Genomic DNA, 16,750 nt, shown 5'->3' with positions numbered 1-16,750 from the left:
TGGGCTGGAAGGGAATTTCACCGAGTTCCACCCCCCTGCCATGGGCAGAGACACCTTCCACTATCCCAGGCTGCTCCAAGCCCTGTCCAACCTGGCCCTGGACAGTTCCAGGGAGGAATCAGGATGTTTCCGAGGGGTTTGACCCTCAGAGGTGCCCCAACACTCCTCCCAAATCCACACCCAGAGGCATCACCCCCTTTCCCGGGAATCTGGCCTCCATCCCCCACCTCCAGCTCTGGTGGGATCCGGACACGGAGGCACAGCCTGACCTCAGCAGTGACTGGGTGAGCCCCAGTTATCCCAGTCATTCCTCACATTCCTGGGATGCAAAGCTGACCAGGACCTTTGTTCCCAACCCTTTGGAGGTGAGAGTCACCTCATGATCCCAAGCCAAAACCTTGGGACAGCAGAGCCTGGAGCAGGTGGGAACGCCTCCCTTTGATCCAGGACCCAGTCCTGGGATGGTGCCTGTCCCTGAGTCACCCTGGTGGGGAGTGTCTTGGGGTGACTTTATGATGTGTATCCCATATCGCTGCCCTATGCCCAGGAATTAATTCTGTGCCTTTCTATGCCTTTAAACTGAGCCTGAGAGGAGGGAGGAAAACCTGAGCAAAACTTCTTCAAAGCAGTTTGCAGCTTGTTCAAGGTCACACAGAGATAGAGACTTTTTTTTTCAGCTGCGGCAGGAGAGGGAGAGTGGAGGGAAGCACCCGGCTTGCTGCTTTCCAGCCAGCTTTCAGCAGGTTTTTTCCCTCAGCTCCTTTTCCTCTGGAGAGTTGAACTTTTGTTTTCCTGGGACTTTGTTTTTTCCTTTTCTCTCTGCTGGACAGTTTCAACATCAGAATACATTGGGAGGATGTTCCACCGAGGCCTTGGCCCTGGAGGTGGGCCCACCACCCTGTCCCAGCTCCAAGGAGGGGGAGAGAGAGATCTATGGAAGGAAGGACTCTGAATTTCCCCCCAGGTTTCTCTCAGCAGAGCGTGAGGTTTTATCATTTAGCATTATTATCCTTTTCCTGTGTGTTAAATAAATAGTTTTTATCTCCTTCACTTTCCTTGGAGGAAAATTTATTTTTTCCTGGACCTGGTGGGGGAGGGGTGGTTGTAGCCTGCCTTCTCTCAGATGATGTATTTCTAAATTTGGCCAAACTGGAACAGGAGACTGAGCCGTGTCCTGTGCTCCAGAGGGGACAGGGATTCCCAGCAGGCACAAGCTGGTGTCCCTGTCACATCGGTGGTGGAGCACCTCTTCCCCACATTCCTGTTTTTATCCCTGGGGAAGGACAATCCCACCGTGACTGGCTGATGATCACTCAAATCCATCTGGAAATTGTTCATCCTACAGGGAAGGACAGGACTTGGAGCAACCTGGGACAGTGGAAAGTGTCCCTTGTCCTTGTCAGGGGATGGGAAAAATGGGATGATTCCCTGGGAGGTTGATCCAGCTCTGGTGGGTCCCATTCCTGGTGGGATTTAACATCTGTGTGGATGTGGCACTTGGGGACATGGTTAAGGTCCCTTCCAACCCAGCCCATTCCATGATTCTATTCCTGGACAGGGCCTCTCTTTGTTCTACCTGAAGCTTTTCAGGGAACCTCCAAGCAAATTTCTCTCTTTTAAACCTTGATTAAACACGAGATGCCAACAACTCAAGCCCATGAATTCCCGCTGTCTCTGTCACCATGGGAACGAGAGACTGTTATCTTTTAATATTTTTAAGTTATATAAAGGCTTGAAACAACTCTGAAACCCCCCAATGATTAAACAAGAGGAGGAATGGAAAAAATAAATGCTCTTTTCCGTCAAGGAAATGGTGGAAATGGATGATCTTGAAGGTCTCTCCGAACCAGAACCATTTTCCATGATTCTTGTTTGCTGCACACACTGGGAATAAAATCCAATCCCGTTTATTCCACTGCATCTCCACAGCCCAAATCTTTGAGTGCTGGTGTTTCAATCCCATCATTTAACACGTTGCTCCCTCTCCATTCCCCCCGGCCTGTTGCAAATCCAACCTTAAGGAATGAAGCTGGAGAACAAGACTCAATCAGGACTGGAGAGCACTTTTTCTTGGCATGATTTTTTTCTTTTCCATGATTTTTTTCCCAGCTCTCCTGATGTTCACACAACCCCAAATAGTTTCTAAATTCATATAAAATCTTCGTTTCTGTTTGCTTGGCTTCTCTGAAAGGTGTGTGTGTCCAGCTGGGAGGCTGGGCAATGTTGTTGTTGCCCCACCTGGGAGCGGGAGCCGCAGGAATTCAGGCACTGGTCACAAAGTCCTGTTGAGTAACGCCGGATTTTGGGAGTGGAAAATATAATTTCAGTCCTTGAGAGCCTGTACGTGAGTCCTCTCCTGGTTCTTGGGCAATCTTCCCAGGGAATAATAAAACCTGTGAGGAAAGGAGGGCGCGGAGCATCCTGGTGTGCGCAGGCCGAAGGAGGCCCGGGAAGAAGCCTGGATGATTGCCTTTGAAGAGTCCTCCCTGTTGAGGTGACCAGGTTGCACTCCTAAATCCTGATGGAATGGTTTGGGTTGGGAAGGATCCTAAAGACCATCTGGTTCCATCCCCCGATTATTCCAATCCCTTTGTCCTGGCAGCTTTTCTCCAAAAAGGTGAATCCCATGTCCGTGGGATTTGGTTTAGGCAGAGCCATCGCTCCCGAGGCTTTTCCAGGGTGGAGGGACCTGGGCTCCCTCCCTGGGGTTGGATGCAGCCCCCCAGGAGTAACAGGATGCTGACAATGGGATCCTGGAGGGAAGGGATGTGGCTGCTGGATTTGCTTCCTTCGTTTCCCGTGAAAAGTTTGATTTGACTGAAATTTTTGGAAAAGAGCCTGGAGTGACAGGACAAGGGGGAATGGTTTAAACTGACAGAGGGAATTTGGGATATTGGGAAGGAATCCTTGGCTGTGAGGGTGGTGAGGCCCTGGGCTGGAGTTCTCAGAGAAGCTGTGGCTGCACCATCCCTGGAAGCATCCAAGGCCAGGTCAGACGGGGTTGGGAGCAACCTGGGATCAAGGAAGGTGTCCCTGCCCAAGGCAGAGGGGTGGAATGAGATGATTTTCAACCTCCCATCTCACCAAACCATTCCATAATTCCCTGATCTGGGTGCCCTGGATTGCCCCAAACTTTCCATCAGGAGGGGCACAGGGACACTGGGACCCCCCCAGTGATGGGATATGTTTTATGGGACTGCCAGATGTTTGGGCTGGGAACCACAGCAAGAGGATTCCATGGGAGCTGCTCCTGCATTTGTGTCCCAAGGATCTTCTGACAGGGAAGAAAAGTGACATGGATGCTGCAAATGGTGGGAGCGGTGGCTTTGGGATGCCTCAGGAAGGGCAGGAGGTGACAACACCCAAAACTGGCAGTCCAAGGACCCTGTGGATGGTGAATAATGACATGCAATGGGTGCAGGACTGAGGGGTCTGTGGCACCCAGGAGATTTGCTTTGGAAAATTTTAGAGTTTGTTCTTGTTATCAACATTTTTAGCAGCATTCTGCTTTTTGTATCCTTTTCTTTCCCCCTTTTTCACAATTTATGTTTCGTGTTTCTTTGCCATTTCCCCCCTCTTTTTGTTAAAATTGATTTTTTTCCCTTTTCCCTCTATTTTTGCAGGCTTGTTGCTCAATATTAATAATTCCTTTAGGTGGGGCTTTCTAACCAGGTGTTTTCTCGTCTATTTTTTGGCAACCTTTCTCCCCCAGAAGGCCTTTGCTGGGTAGTTTGGCTTTGGCATTTATTCTAGTGGGCCATTATGGATTTACTCAAAGCAGGAGGTTTTTGGGGTTTTTTTATCTTCAGGGGGTTCTTCCTTCCCCAGCAGCTGCTTGCAGGGTCTGTTGATGGATTTATTGATTGCAGCTGGTTTTGAGGGTGGCAGGATTATTTAATAAGGACATTTTCCCCTCTCTCTTGCTCTTCTAAGGCTGTGTTATTCCCGTAGCTTTAGGATGGCCTCACTTGTGGGATTTTTATGGCAGTCAGGGCACTTGAATTGTGCTGTTGGAGATTATATTCCTTGCTGGATTCCTGTGCTCTGGTGATGCAGCCAGGTAAGAGCACTTTTTTTTCTACAGATTTATGAGTATTGAGGGAGGGCAAAGGCAAGAAGTGTTGCCCAACTTCTCGGTGCAGAATTAAGGAGGAAAAATGGAAAATCAGGGGTCCTGATTCCCCAGGACATGGGGAAGGTGAACAACACTTTCACCTCCACACCAAAGTGCCATGAAATGAATTGTTTGGGTTGATTAAAGTCTCACTGTTGAAGGCGCCAATAAAAGCTGGTTTAATATAAATTACATTTTATTATATTTTATTAATATAAAGTTTGATGGGAAGGTCCACTCGACTAATTAAAATCATATCATAGAATAATTATGGTTGGGAAAGACCCCGAAGATCATCAACTTGCTACATGGATGCAACATAAAAGGGAGCATCAAATTAGAATTAATTTAGAGTTATTTATGTGGACAATGAAGATTTAGGGAAGCTTAGCAGCACTTTAGGATTGTCTTATCATTGTCTTATCACCAAAGTGGTTCCTTAGAATTGACCACAATTAGAACAGGGACTGAGCCGTAGTTTCCAGATGGCAAAATCGGTTCTGTATTTACCATAAGGAATTTAAATCTTGGAATCAGCTTCCCTCTACAACAAATTCCAAAGGGTCATAGAATCATGGAATTGTTGAGGTTGGAAAAATCCTCTGAGACTGAGTCCAACTGTTCTTGCAGCAGTGCCAAAGCCACTCTTAACCACGTCCCCAAGTGCCACATCCATATGGATGTTGATCCTTCTCAGGGATGGGGACCCTACCACTGCCCTGGGCAGCCTGTGCCAGGGCTGGACAACCCTTTCCAGGAAGGAATTTTTTCCTAAGATCCAACTAAACCTCCCCTGGAACAACTTGAGGCTGTTTCCTCTTGTCCTGTCCCTTGTTCCCTGGGAGCAGAACCCAACCCCCACCTGGCTCTACCCTCCTATCAGGGAGTTGTGGAGAGCCAGGAGGTCCCCCTGAGCCTCCTTTTCTCCAGGCTGAGTCCCCTCAGCTCACTTAGCTCCACTGTTTGTAGGGTCTTGAGATTACTCCCTCTACTCACCCATAATTTTTCTAATCTGTGGTCACTAATCATTGAAGTTCCCAAAGTAAATATTTCCAGTACCATGGGAAATTGTTTTCAAACATCCCAGCCTGGCCATGAACATTCCAGGGATGGAAGTAAGGCATGGGATGGTTTCTGCAGCCCTTTCTTTGCCTTGGCCTCAGCGCAGGACACAAGAAATGCCTTGGGCAGTGATGATCTCTGTGGAAAAGGGACCAGAGCCTGTTTGGTCAGTGCCTTAGAGGTTATGAAATGGGGACACAGAAGTCAGTGCTGAACCTATGGAAAGGAATAACACACTTTTCCCACTTCCTTTCTCTCCTCTTCTTTTCCCTGCTTCCATCTTCTTTTTCTGCTTCACTGAGATGATTTCTCCTTAGGGATTGTGAGTGGTGTTGGGGAAGGAGGTTGGTCAAGACTGTTCTGACAGCAGCAGATTTCATCAGCGCCCCATCCAGATGAGCACAACTGTACCCAAACCTTGGTTTGGGTGAGGGAAGGGTTTGTGTCATGTGCTGGAAGGAAAAATTACACCAGTAGTTGTTGGGGCTGAAATATTTCCCTGAATAAGTCTTGGCACATTGGGGTGCTCATATCTCTGTTGAGATGAGTGGCTTGACCAGACTGGACAGAGGGTGAAGACCAAAGCCAAGGCCTGCTGGAACTGATGGACAGTAACACATGGATTCAGGCCATGAGAGGCTGGAACAGTCTTGGGAGAAGAAAGAAAAAGGAGTCATCTGAGGCTATGATGCAGGAAAACTTTATTGACGCAAAAAGAAATTAAAAGCAGGAGAACTTAATAAAATGGAGCTGATCTGAGGTGCGACGGGACAACCGTCTGCTAAGATCCTTTCCTTGCAGGAGGCTGTGCCAGAGCATCAAGGCCTTCCTGCCTCACAGTGGGAGCAACCCAAAGGAGGTACCCAATGGTCTCTGGCTTGGGAGAAGGGGTTTGCAGCAGAGGGGAGTGGCCAGAGCCAAAGGGGCGATGCAGAGCAGGGAGAAGGAGTGGGAGCAGAAGGCAGATGGTGATGTTTGCAGGCAGCCTGGGCTGGCCCCTTGGCTGCTGCCTCACTTGGTGCCCTGAGAGCAGGAGCTGGAAGCGCTGAGCCTGTTTGAGAGCCTCGGCCCAGAGAGGCATCCTCAATGCCTGAGATGTGTTCCAGGGAGTGGATGGTTGGTGTCAGGGGTGGTGCCAAGGGTCCTTAGCAGGGATAGCCACCCCTTGTGCCATAGCAGCCCAGGCCTTCCAGCCCATAGCCAAATCCACGGCCATAGCCAAGGCCATAGCCAAAGCCACCAAATCCACCAGAGATGGGCTGTCCCTGCACACTGAGTTCACTACCGACAGCAGCCGAGGAGGTGGATCCGACAGCGGTGTTCTGGGGGAAGGAGGTCATGATGGGTCCTGGCAGGGTGACCAGCACAGGGGAAGGCTGGATGACAACGCGGGAGTCCTGGCATTGCAGGGCACAGGGCTCGTTGCAGCTGTTGGCCAGCGGGGTGGGTCCGCAGGGTTGGCAGCGGTTGTAGCAGGCCATGGGTGTGGTGTGGAGGGTCCCTGGAAGAGAGAGGGGAGTGAGGCAGGGCAGGGGTGTGGGGGTGTGAGGGGCAGTGATGCAGGAGGGTGAGGGAGTGTGGAGGCTGTTGTGGGGCTGTGGGGAGGCGTGAGGGCTGCTGAGGCTGGGACCAAATGTGCTGGAAGAGAGGGGCCAGGGGTGCAGGATCAGGAGGATTAGGGGCTTGAGACTCACCTGTTTGTCAGCAGGAGGAGGAGGTGGAGAAGGCTTGAGGAGAAGTGTGTGAGGGAGAGAGGCGCTGGGCCAACTTTTATGCTGGTCGTGGAGGGGTGGGACAGCCTTGTCCCATGGCCTTGGGGCATTTTTCAGGCAGCAGCTCTTGTGTGGCCCAACCTTGCAAGTCATGAGGTAGTGAGTGTTTGCCTCCATGTAGTTCTGCAGTTTCATGTCCTGCTCTTGATGCTGTGTCCATCTGACCTTGGCGGCAACTTTAATAAGTTGGTATTTAGGTGGATATGATTGTTCAATGTGTGTAAGAGAGGACTTAATAAACAACCAGGGCTCAGGAGAGCTGCAATGTCATCAGTGAGGTCATAATTTGGCCCTCATGTGCTGTGGTTTGTGGTGGTCTTGTGAAGACTGGGCCCATGTTCTGTGCCTCTTGATGTCCATCCGTCATTGTGTTGCACCCAGGAATGCTGAGGGAGCTGCTGATGTCCTGGAGAGGTCCCTCTGGAAGAGCTTGGAAAGCTCCTGGTGCCTGGGAGTAGTTCCTGATGGATGGAAGAGAGCTCATGGCCTTGTGCCTTGAATGGGATCAAGAGAGAGAGGATATTTAAAATGAGAGGTTGGTCTGGCTGAACTTGTTGCAGTGTTTTGGTCCGTTTGTATTTCTCAAATTGACATGTCAATGAACGCTGTCATTTAAAGTGTGTTCCTTGACCTGGTTAGGAAATCCAGTAAGCAAACAACAAATCAGGGCCTGATCCCTTTTTGCTGGGGCTGTGAGGTCAATTCCCTTATTCCGCATTCAAGCCGTAAGGTTTTGTAACTTATATTCTATAAATGCTTGTATTGTGTTCCTCTGAGCAAAACCCAGTGATTACTAATGGACAGTCAGTGTGATCCTCTTCCCTCCTCTGTCACGGTTCCGGGGTGTCTTTGTAAATTCTGTGATTCCACGTCCTTCTCTTGAGGCCGTGTCCATCTGATCTTGGCGGCAGCTTTTAATTCTTTTAATTGTGAATATTAGGGACCAAATTGTGCTGTTGAAGGTTCATGTCAGGGCAGGCTGAAGACGTGACCCAAACTTAGGATAGGTGGGGTGTCATCATTTAGGTCATCCTGTGGTACTGGTGTGTTGTGGTTTGTGGGTGTGTTGTGAGGAGTTGTCCCCAGTTTCTCTGAGGCCTGACAGGCTGCTCTGGGCTTTGCAGCTGCTCCGTGTAGGAGGTGCTGCCCTGTTGCAGTGGGGATTTCTGCAACATGTGTAGGACAGCGAGGCCCGTGGAAAAAATTTGGGACGGATTCTTGGTAGATGTTTTTCAGAGATTTTTATTCTCCAGCCGCATGGCCGGCGTCCTGCCGAAGAACTCCGGCAATCACGGGACCAGCAGGGTCTTCCCCCAGCAGGGAAAAACCAAACAATCAATGGGGGACAGGATTGACCAGGGAGTGGGGAAATCCCATAGGTCATGCTTCTACCTCAGGGTCCCCTCCTGCAGGACCACATGGCAGGGAGGAGGAATCCCAACACTTCACCCTTTTGTTTTAACTGAAAGAGATGTAAAACATAACATTGAAAACAACTGGATAAACATAAGATAACAAGAAGAGTTTCATAAGGAAACAAGCAACCCTCCTGAGTCTCTAAATGTCCAAATAGATTTTTTCTCTGGAGCATCTTAGGGCTGGCAGAAGGGAGACAGGACTCTCTGAGCGTGCTTTGTGGGGAAACTGAGGGAGGAGAGTGTTTCTTCTATTTGTACCTGTTGGAACTCTAAACAACAATAGTTAATTCTTCCCACCCCCCCCTTTCATCCCCCACTTGGCATTGGAAAGGGATTTTTTGGGAGAACAATTGGTAAAGGCAGGGTTTTGTGAGGGAAACCATGGGTGGAAAAATGGATTGGGACTACACTGGCGATAAAAGGATATAGGATAAAAGGGAAAGGTAGAATTGGGAAAGGGAGACTCTATGGGCTGCTTATAATTGGGATATTGTCTGACATGACTACGATTTGCAGCATATATACTGCCTTTTACAGAAACACCACTAGGCCCGGTAACATTTGCTGCTTGCAGGCCTTTCCTTCCTTGAATAATCCTGAACTCTATCACTTCTCCGTCTCCTAAGCTTGGGATATATTTTTTGGGGTTATTCTTCATAATGGCAGTACAATGAACAAATACGTCTTCCTTGTTGCCACATCTCGTTATAAAACCATAATTTTGTTTGTCATTATACCATTTTACTATTCCTAAAACCTTAGCTACAACGACTTTTTTCTTTTTTCCGTGTTGGTGCTGTTTTCTATCTCACTGTGTTCTTGCTTTCACTTTGGCTTTTGCTTGCTCCTGCATTGGGGCTGCCTGGGCCGTCGGAGCCGCTCGTGCCTGTGCGCTCTCACCGTGGGGTTTTGACTTTTTGGGGCCGCGTGGGCCCGCGCTGCTCAGCTCCTTGCACGCCGCTGGTGCCACCACTTCTGGTCACAGCTATGCTGTGGCTGCCTGGTGCCACGCCCACGTCTCGGCCAGGCCCCCGTGCAGTGGCCCCGCCGCGCCCTGCAAATGGCTCCGTCCCAGCGCGTGCCTGGGCTTTTCGTGGCTCTGCACTGCCGCCATCACCGCTGGCCGCCGCCTGTGCGCCGCCCCTCTTGGCCAGGTGTTCACGGGGCTCGCTCCACCACACGCGGCATGGGGCCAGGCGGGCACTGCTGGGTCACGCCGCTCCCGCCACGCCTGGTTCCACTGCCAACACCACGGCTCGCGCCGCTCTGCCCACACACGGGAACTGCCTCGCTGCTGCTCGCAGAGCACTCGGTGCATGTGGCCGCAGTCTCGTGGTCCCTGAGGCACGTTTACCTTTGCAAGGACGCAGATGATATTGTTCAACAGTCTCTGTAATTAAGTAATATTCATGGAAATATTCTTCTATAGGCATATATTTTGACTCAGAAATTAACTGTGTCCAAACATTCTTCCCAAAGTCTTTGGTAAGAATCAAGTCCCAAGAAATGTAGAAAAAGTTTTTAAACAACCGTGCAAGGAAGTGTGTCAGTTCTTTTTGAGCTTGAATTAAGCTAAAATTTACATATCATTGTTCAAGAATCTTTTCAAGTTTAAGATAAATGTCCCAATGGAGCTCGGAGAGCCTCGAGTTTGTCCACGGTTCCTCCATAGTTTATGGAACAGCAAAACAAAAGCAAGAAGAGAGATCCAGAAAGTTTCTTCACTCACGAATTTTTGGGGATCTTCAAAATCTTGATTGTTTCAGAGTTGCTGACTCCAGAGAATGGTTATGCCCGCATTCAACACCATTTGTTGCAGCGGGCATTTCTGCAACATGTGTAGGACAGTGAGGCCCGTGGAAAAAATTCGGGACTGATTTTTGATAGATGTTTTAGAGATCTTTGTTCTCCAGCTGGATGGCCGGTGTCCTGCGGAAGAACTCCGGCAATCACGGGACCAGCAGGGTCCTTCCCTGTGCAGGGGAATACAAAACAACCAATGGGGAACAGGTTTGACCAGGGAGGAGGGAAACCCCGTGCCTCTACCTGAGGGTCCCCCTTCCCCAAGACTCCAGGCCATGGGGGAGGAACCCCAACATTGCCCCTTCCATTGCATTCCCTCCTTCCTCTCATTTCTCCCATCTGGCAAAGCCTGATATGAAACCTTGTCTTTTGCGCTGGTTGTGCTCTTTGGGTTTCTCAGTTCCCCTCTTGATTTGAAGGTTTTGATATCCAGGGCATTTTGGGTCTTTACTTGCACTGAGGTGTGATGTCACTTCTCTGGCCAATGTCTGATTGTCAGAAAGAGGATTTGGAGGTGTCCCGATGTTCTTGGAGGTGAGCATTGCACGGTCCTTGACAACCCAAGCAAGTCGGAGTTGGGTCAGTGCCCAAAGTGGCCTGAAGTGTCTGAAGGACTGGCCCTAAAGGCTTGTGGTCAGTGTCCCAAAGTCCAGATAGCAGCAAGGCTGCAGTGCTTGTAGCCCAGGAGTTGAATCCACTGGGCCAACACTGAAAACCTGATGGGTTCTGGACATTTGCTGGACTTCAGCAAGGGCAGCTTCCAAGGGCTATTTCTTGAGGGGGAGTCATCCCAGGTAGGAAGGAATGTCTGGGTGTCACTTGGAACAATTGTTTTCTTCTCTGAAAAAGCCTTTGTGGTTCTGGGTTAGAAGAAATGGGGCAGGAGGTGTCCCTATATCATTGTGGGAACAGGGACGCCAAGTCTTCAGGTCAGGATTGGGAAAAATGTTACGACCAAGCAGGGAGAGGTGACTCTTGCTGTATGTTTAGCAGTGGTGAGGTCCCATGTGAGGGGTTGTGGGCAGTCCTGGGCTCCCCAGCGTGGAAATGAAGTCAATTTAGTGAATCAAGACCATTTCAGGGCCAGCAATAGGCCCTGAAAAGGGGCTGGAGGAGCTTTCCTAGAGGAGAGACTGTGAGAGCTGGGACTGCCATGTCCGTCGGGTGGACAGAAGGGTGTCATCAGTGTGTTCAAATCTCTGATGGCAGGGAATGAAGTTGAGGGAGCACGGCTGTTCTCAGCAGTGCACATGTGGCAGACAAGAGGCCTTGGGCACAACAGATGTAATTATATGGGAAAAACAAGGCAAGAATTTTTCAGAGTGGGGTGTGTTCCAGAGTGGAAGAGGTGGTGGAGACTGTGCCGGGAGACCAAAACATGAACTGTCCAAGGTCCTGGAAATTCTGCTCTTGCTCATCTTGCTTGAGCAGAAGGGAATGAAGCGCTTGCACTCCAGAGTTCCTGCCCAAATGGAAGGTTTTATGAGTGTTTGTTTGGAGGGCTTGAGAATCCTGCTGGGAAGAGAGTTTGTCAAGTGTGGGGTGGTGGAGAGAGACTTTGCCAGAGCCATGAGCAGGTGTCAAAGCCTTTGGTGTAGCAGGTGTTGGGCTTGAATAATGTTATGGAAGGTTCTGCCCCTTCTCTGCCTCCCGTGCCAGTCTTGGTTGTTACTGGTGGTGACAGATTTCCTAGAGAAAATGGTTTGTGCCCCTTTTCCTTTCACCAATGTCCTGTTGAGCCCAGGCACTGTGATGGATGATGATGTGAGACCATTGGAATTCAAAAAGCAAGAGGAGGCATTTCAGGCTTTGATGCAGAAAAACTTTATTGAGACAAAAGAATGAAGAGAAAGGAGAAAGAAGTAGAAGGGATTGAGTGTGAGGTGCGAGTAGGGCGAGGATCAGCCGAGGTGCTTTACTTGCAGGAGCTGTTGCCAGAGCACCGAGCTGGTGATGCCAAGGGCCCTTAGCAGATGTAGCCACCCCTTCTGCCATAGCAGCTCAGGCCTCCCAGCCCATAGCCAAATCCACGGCCATAGCCAAGGCCATAGCCAAAGCCACCAAAGCCTCCAGAGATGGGCTGTCCCTGGGCACTGAGTTCACTGCCAACAGCAGCCGAGGAGGTGGATCCGACGGCGGTGTTCTGGGGGAAGGAGGTCATGATGGGTCCTGGCAGGGTGACCAGCACAGGGGAAGGGTTGATGACAACACGGGAGTCCTGGCATTGCAGGGCACAGGGCTCGTTGCAGCTGTTGGCCAGCGGGGTGGGTCCGCAGGGGCGGCAGACATCGTAGCAGGCCATGGGTGTGGTGTGGAGGGTCCCTGGAAGAGAGCGAGCGTGAGGCTGGGAGGGGGTGAGGGGCTGTGTATCAGGAGAGGAGGGAGTGTGGAGGCTGTTGTGGGGTCGTGGGGAGGCATGAGGGCTGCTGAGGCTGGGGCTGAGCGTGCTGGCAGAGAGGGGCCAGGGTGGCAGGATCAGGAGGATCAGGGGCTTGAGACTCACCTGGTTGTCAGCAGGAGCAGGAGGAGAAGGCTTGAGGAGAAGTGTGTGAGGGAGAGAGGCACTGGGCTGGCTTTTATGCTGGTCGTGCAGGGGCGGGACAGTCTTGTCCCGTGGCCTTGGGGCAGTTTTCAGGCAGCAGCTCTTGCCTGGCCCAGCCTGGTGAGTCCTGAGGTGGTGAGTGTTTTCCTTCCTGAAATTCTGCAGTTTCATGTCCTTTCCTTGAGGCTGTGTCCATCTGACCTTGGCGGCACCTCTGAATTGCCAGAATTAGAGACCAGTGTGTGGTTGTTGATGGTGTGTGTCAGGGCACGTAGAAGATGCAGCCAAAGCTGAGGAGAATTGTGGTGTCATCCGAGGTCACTCCATGGCATATTGAGAACATGTCCTATTTGCATCCTTGCCTTCTGCCTGAAAGAACTCCCAGCTCTCTCAGCTTCTCCCTGTTTTAAGGACAGTCCAGACCACAACCCTCTGGGCTCAGTCCTTCAGACCCTTCTCAGGCCACTACAATGGACACCTTGACTTGCCTGCGTTGTTGAGGATCGTGCAATACTCGCCTCCAAAAGCCCTGGGCAATTTCCAAATCCTCTTTCAAACAATCAGTCATTGCCCAGAGAACTGATCTCACTCCTCAACACTCAGCCCAAGTCAAGATGCAAAAGACCTTGAATACTGAAACCTTACAGACAAGATGGAAACAAAGACACTCCCAGAGCACAAGCAATGGTAAAGGCGATGCCTCCAGTCAGGCTTTGCCAGCTGGGAAGATTGCATGGAGACAGGAAATGGGATGGAAGGGACAACACCATCTACTTGCAAGAGCTGCAAAGGCCAGAGCAGGCTGTCAGGGCTGCGAGAGACTGGGGGCAATTTGTCACAACACAGCCTCAAACCACGGCAACCCGGTGCCACAGGGTGACCTCAGTGATGACACCGCACTTCTGCAAAGCTTTGGTCATCCTGTGCCCAAATTTGGTCGTCTTGTGCCTGAGACCAGGATTTGGTCTCTAAAATGCACATATAAGGGCTGCCGCCAAGGTGAGATGGACACAGGCTCAAGAGAAGAGCATGGAATCTCAGAATTCCACAAAGAAATGCCTGAATAATGGCAGAGGAGGAAAGGGGAGATTGTTGAGCATGCATTAGTAATTACTGGTTCTTTGCTAAGATGAGCATAATACTAAGACTTATATCCTTCAAGTTATGAATCCTTATGGCTTGAATGCGGAATACATGGATTGATGTCAGAGACCAGCCTGGGAACAAAGGGAACGGCCCAACTTGTTGTTTATTTCTAAGATTACTTAATGCGGTCAAGAAATACACTTTAAATTACATCCTACGTTTGTTGTGTAAATTTCAGAAATCCAAGTTGGCCATAACAATGCAACGAGTTCAGCCTGAACAGCCTCTCTTTTTCCAGATCCTCTCCCTTGATTCTATTCAAGACACGAGGGCATAAGCTCTCATTCATCCATCAGCAAGTGCTCCCAAGCACTGGGACCTTTACAAGCTGTTGCACAGTGACCTCCCCAGGACATCAGCAGCTCCCTCAGCATTTCTGGGTGCCACACAATGACTGATGGACATCCATTGGCACAGAAGAGGAGCCCAGTCTTCAGAAGACATCCACAAACCAGAGCACATGAGTGCCACAGAATGACCTTAATTATGACATTGCAGGTCTTCTGGGCTCTGGCTGTTCATTCAGCCCTCCCTGGCACAAGTTGAAGAATCAAATCCACCCAAATATCAACTTCTTAAAGTTGCCGCCATGGTCAGATGGACACAGCCTCAGGGGCAGGACGTGGAATTGCAGTATTACGTGAAGGAAAACATTCCCCAGCTCGTGACTTGCAAGGTTGGGCCACACAAGGGCTGCTGCCCCCAAAATGCCCCAAGGCCATGGGACAAGGCTGCCCCACCCCCTCCAGGACCAGCATAAAAGCTGGCCCAGCGCCTCTCTCCCTCACACCCTTCTCCTCAGGCCTTCTCCTCCTGCTCCTACGGACAACCAGGTGAGCCTCAAGTCCCTGATCCTCCTGATCCTGAACCCCTGGACCCTCCCTTCTAGCATGCTCAGCCCCAGCCTCAGCAGCCCTCATGCCTCCACACAGCCCCACAACAGCCTCCACACTCCCTCACCCTCCTGCGTCACCGCCCCTCACACCCCCACACCCCTGCCCTGCCTCACTCCCCTCTCTCTTCCAGGGAACCCCCATGGCCTGCTACAACCGCTGCCAACCCTGCGGACCCACCCCGCTGGCCAACAGCTGCAACGAGCCCTGTGCCCTGCAATGCCAGGACTCCCGTGTTGTCATCCAGCCTTCCCCTGTGCAGGTCACCCTGCCAGGACCCATCATGACCTCCTTCCCCCAGAACACCGCCGTCGGATCCACCTCCTCGGCTGCCGTGGGCACTGAACTCAGTGCCCAGGGACAGCCCATCTCTGGTGGATTTGGTGGCTTTGGCTATGGCCTTGGCTATGGCCGTGGATTTGGCTACGGGCTGGGAGGCCTGGGCTGCTATGGCAGAAGGGGTGGCTACATCTGCTAAGGACCCTTGGCACCACCCCTGACACCAACCACCCACTCCCTGGAACACATCTCAGGCATTGAGGACGCCTCTCTGGGCCAATGCTCTTAAACGGGCTCAGCGCTTCCAGCTCCTGCTCTCAGGCCACCAAGCAAGGCAGCAGGGAAGGGGTCTTCCCGGTCTGCCTGCAAACATGGCCCATTTGCGTTCACCTCTTCTCCCACTCCTTGCTCTGCATCGCCCCTTTGGCTCTGGCCACTCCCCTCTGCTGCACACCCCTTCTCCCAAGCCAGAGACCATTGGGTACCTCCTTTGGGTTGCTCCCACTGTGAGGCAGGAAGGCCGTGATGTTCTGGCCAAACCTCCAAGCAAAGCTCCATCCAAAGATGGTCATCCTACTTGCACCTCAGACCAGCTCTCTTCCACTGGCTTCTCATGACTTTTTGCTCTTCTACCTCAATAAAGTTCTCCTGCATTGCAGCCTCAGATGAGTCCTTTTTCTTTCTTGTCCCAAGCCTCTTCCAATCTTACTCAGCACTAAGCCAGGGTTGTAGAGGCCACTGGGGTGCGTGAAAAAGTGTACCAAGAGCTCTCTTAGGTATTATTTCTTCAGTTCCACTACCCACTGCCACAGTCTGTTCTTCCATTTCATCACACAAACCCTTCAGCTATTGAAACACACACCTGGATACACTAATGCAGGTCTATCCCTGCCTCTGGCACAATCTTGTCAGGGCAAGTGTGTTCCATTTGTCTGGACACAGGTTGCTCCTGACCCTCATCATCTTCTGAGCCCATTCTCAGCTCTGCTTGAACATGTCTTCGCTGTTTTCAGTTCCCAGAGCTGGACACACAACTTCAGTCTCCCCAGCTTGGAGCAGAGGAGCAGAATTCCCCCTTCAACTGCTGCCCCACCTGCTGTGGGAATGAGCCCAGGACGCAGGGGGTTTTCTGTTTGGCGTATTCATATGGCGGGCCATGTGCAGTTCTTTATCCACCAACACCCCATGTGCTCCTCCTTGGGCTCAATCCCCTCATCACTGAGCCTGTATCCTGCAGGTTTGGCATTGCTCCAATCCAGGTGCAGCAGATTCTGCCCCTCTGCTCTGCTCTGGTGATACTGGAGAACTCTGTTTATCTCTGGCTTGGTGGGAATTAGGAAGACAAGACTCTGCTGGAGGGTATCCAGAGAACAGCCTTGAGGATGATCCAGGGCGGAAGGTTTGGGACAGCCGTTGCCCATGACATTGGGGCATTCTTCACGTTAGCTGCCCTTGCCTGGCACAGCCTGGTGAGTCATGAGCTCGGGAGTGTTTTGCCCCCCAGAACTCTGCAATTCCATGTCCTTCTCTTGAAGCTGTGCCCATCTTACCGTGGCAGCAGCTTTGTTGAGTTGGTATTGGTTCCAGCATGGGTGGATGAGGGAAGAGGGAGCAGTATCCTGTGCCTGGACTTCTTCAAGTCCTTTATTCCTGTTCCAGACAACATCCTTGTCTGTAACGTGGAGCGATGTGGATATTAGTAGGGCTATTTGGGGGATAAG

At 51.0% G+C, this 16,750-nt stretch overlaps 3 protein-coding genes across 4 annotated transcripts in view; 2 read left to right on the top strand and 1 right to left on the bottom strand.

Annotated features, from left to right (window-relative positions):
• Positions 1–16,750, top strand: part of LOC116435628 (feather beta keratin-like) — a 79,026-nt gene that overhangs the window by 2,305 nt on the left and 59,971 nt on the right. The window lies entirely within an intron of this gene.
• On the bottom strand, positions 11,970–12,740 carry LOC116435729 (feather beta keratin-like). The gene is made up of 2 exons (XM_032092285.1): positions 12,673–12,740; positions 11,970–12,491 (listed from the first exon to the last, which is right to left on the bottom strand). Exon 2 carries the CDS (start codon positions 12,469–12,471, stop codon positions 12,136–12,138), a length of 336 nt encoding a protein of 111 aa, XP_031948176.1. The 5' UTR covers positions 12,472–12,491; positions 12,673–12,740; the 3' UTR covers positions 11,970–12,135.
• Positions 14,550–15,693, top strand: LOC116435680 (feather beta keratin-like). The gene is made up of 2 exons (XM_032092201.1): positions 14,550–14,690; positions 14,884–15,693. The coding sequence occupies exons 1-2, from the start codon at positions 14,565–14,567 to the stop codon at positions 15,226–15,228; spliced, it is 471 nt and encodes a 156-aa protein (XP_031948092.1). The 5' UTR covers positions 14,550–14,564; the 3' UTR covers positions 15,229–15,693.

This window comes from Corvus moneduloides, chromosome 1, assembly GCF_009650955.1.
Source record: "Corvus moneduloides isolate bCorMon1 chromosome 1, bCorMon1.pri, whole genome shotgun sequence".
Lineage (NCBI taxonomy): Eukaryota > Metazoa > Chordata > Aves > Passeriformes > Corvidae > Corvus > Corvus moneduloides.
The sequence above is the reverse complement of the archived record's forward strand: the minus strand, read 5'-3'. Positions and strand labels throughout refer to the sequence as shown.

Excerpts from the sequence above, each read along its gene's own strand:
- LOC116435680 (XM_032092201.1), top strand. The coding sequence starts at position 14,565 with ATGCCCCAAGGCCATGGGACAAGGCTGCCCCACCCCCTCCAGGACCAG. Across the intron at positions 14,691-14,883 it reads CTGCTCCTACGGACAACCAG|GGAACCCCCATGGCCTGCTA; the intron begins GTGAGCCTCAAG and ends TCTCTCTTCCAG.
- LOC116435729 (XM_032092285.1), bottom strand. The coding sequence starts at position 12,471 with ATGGCCTGCTACGATGTCTGCCGCCCCTGCGGACCCACCCCGCTGGCC.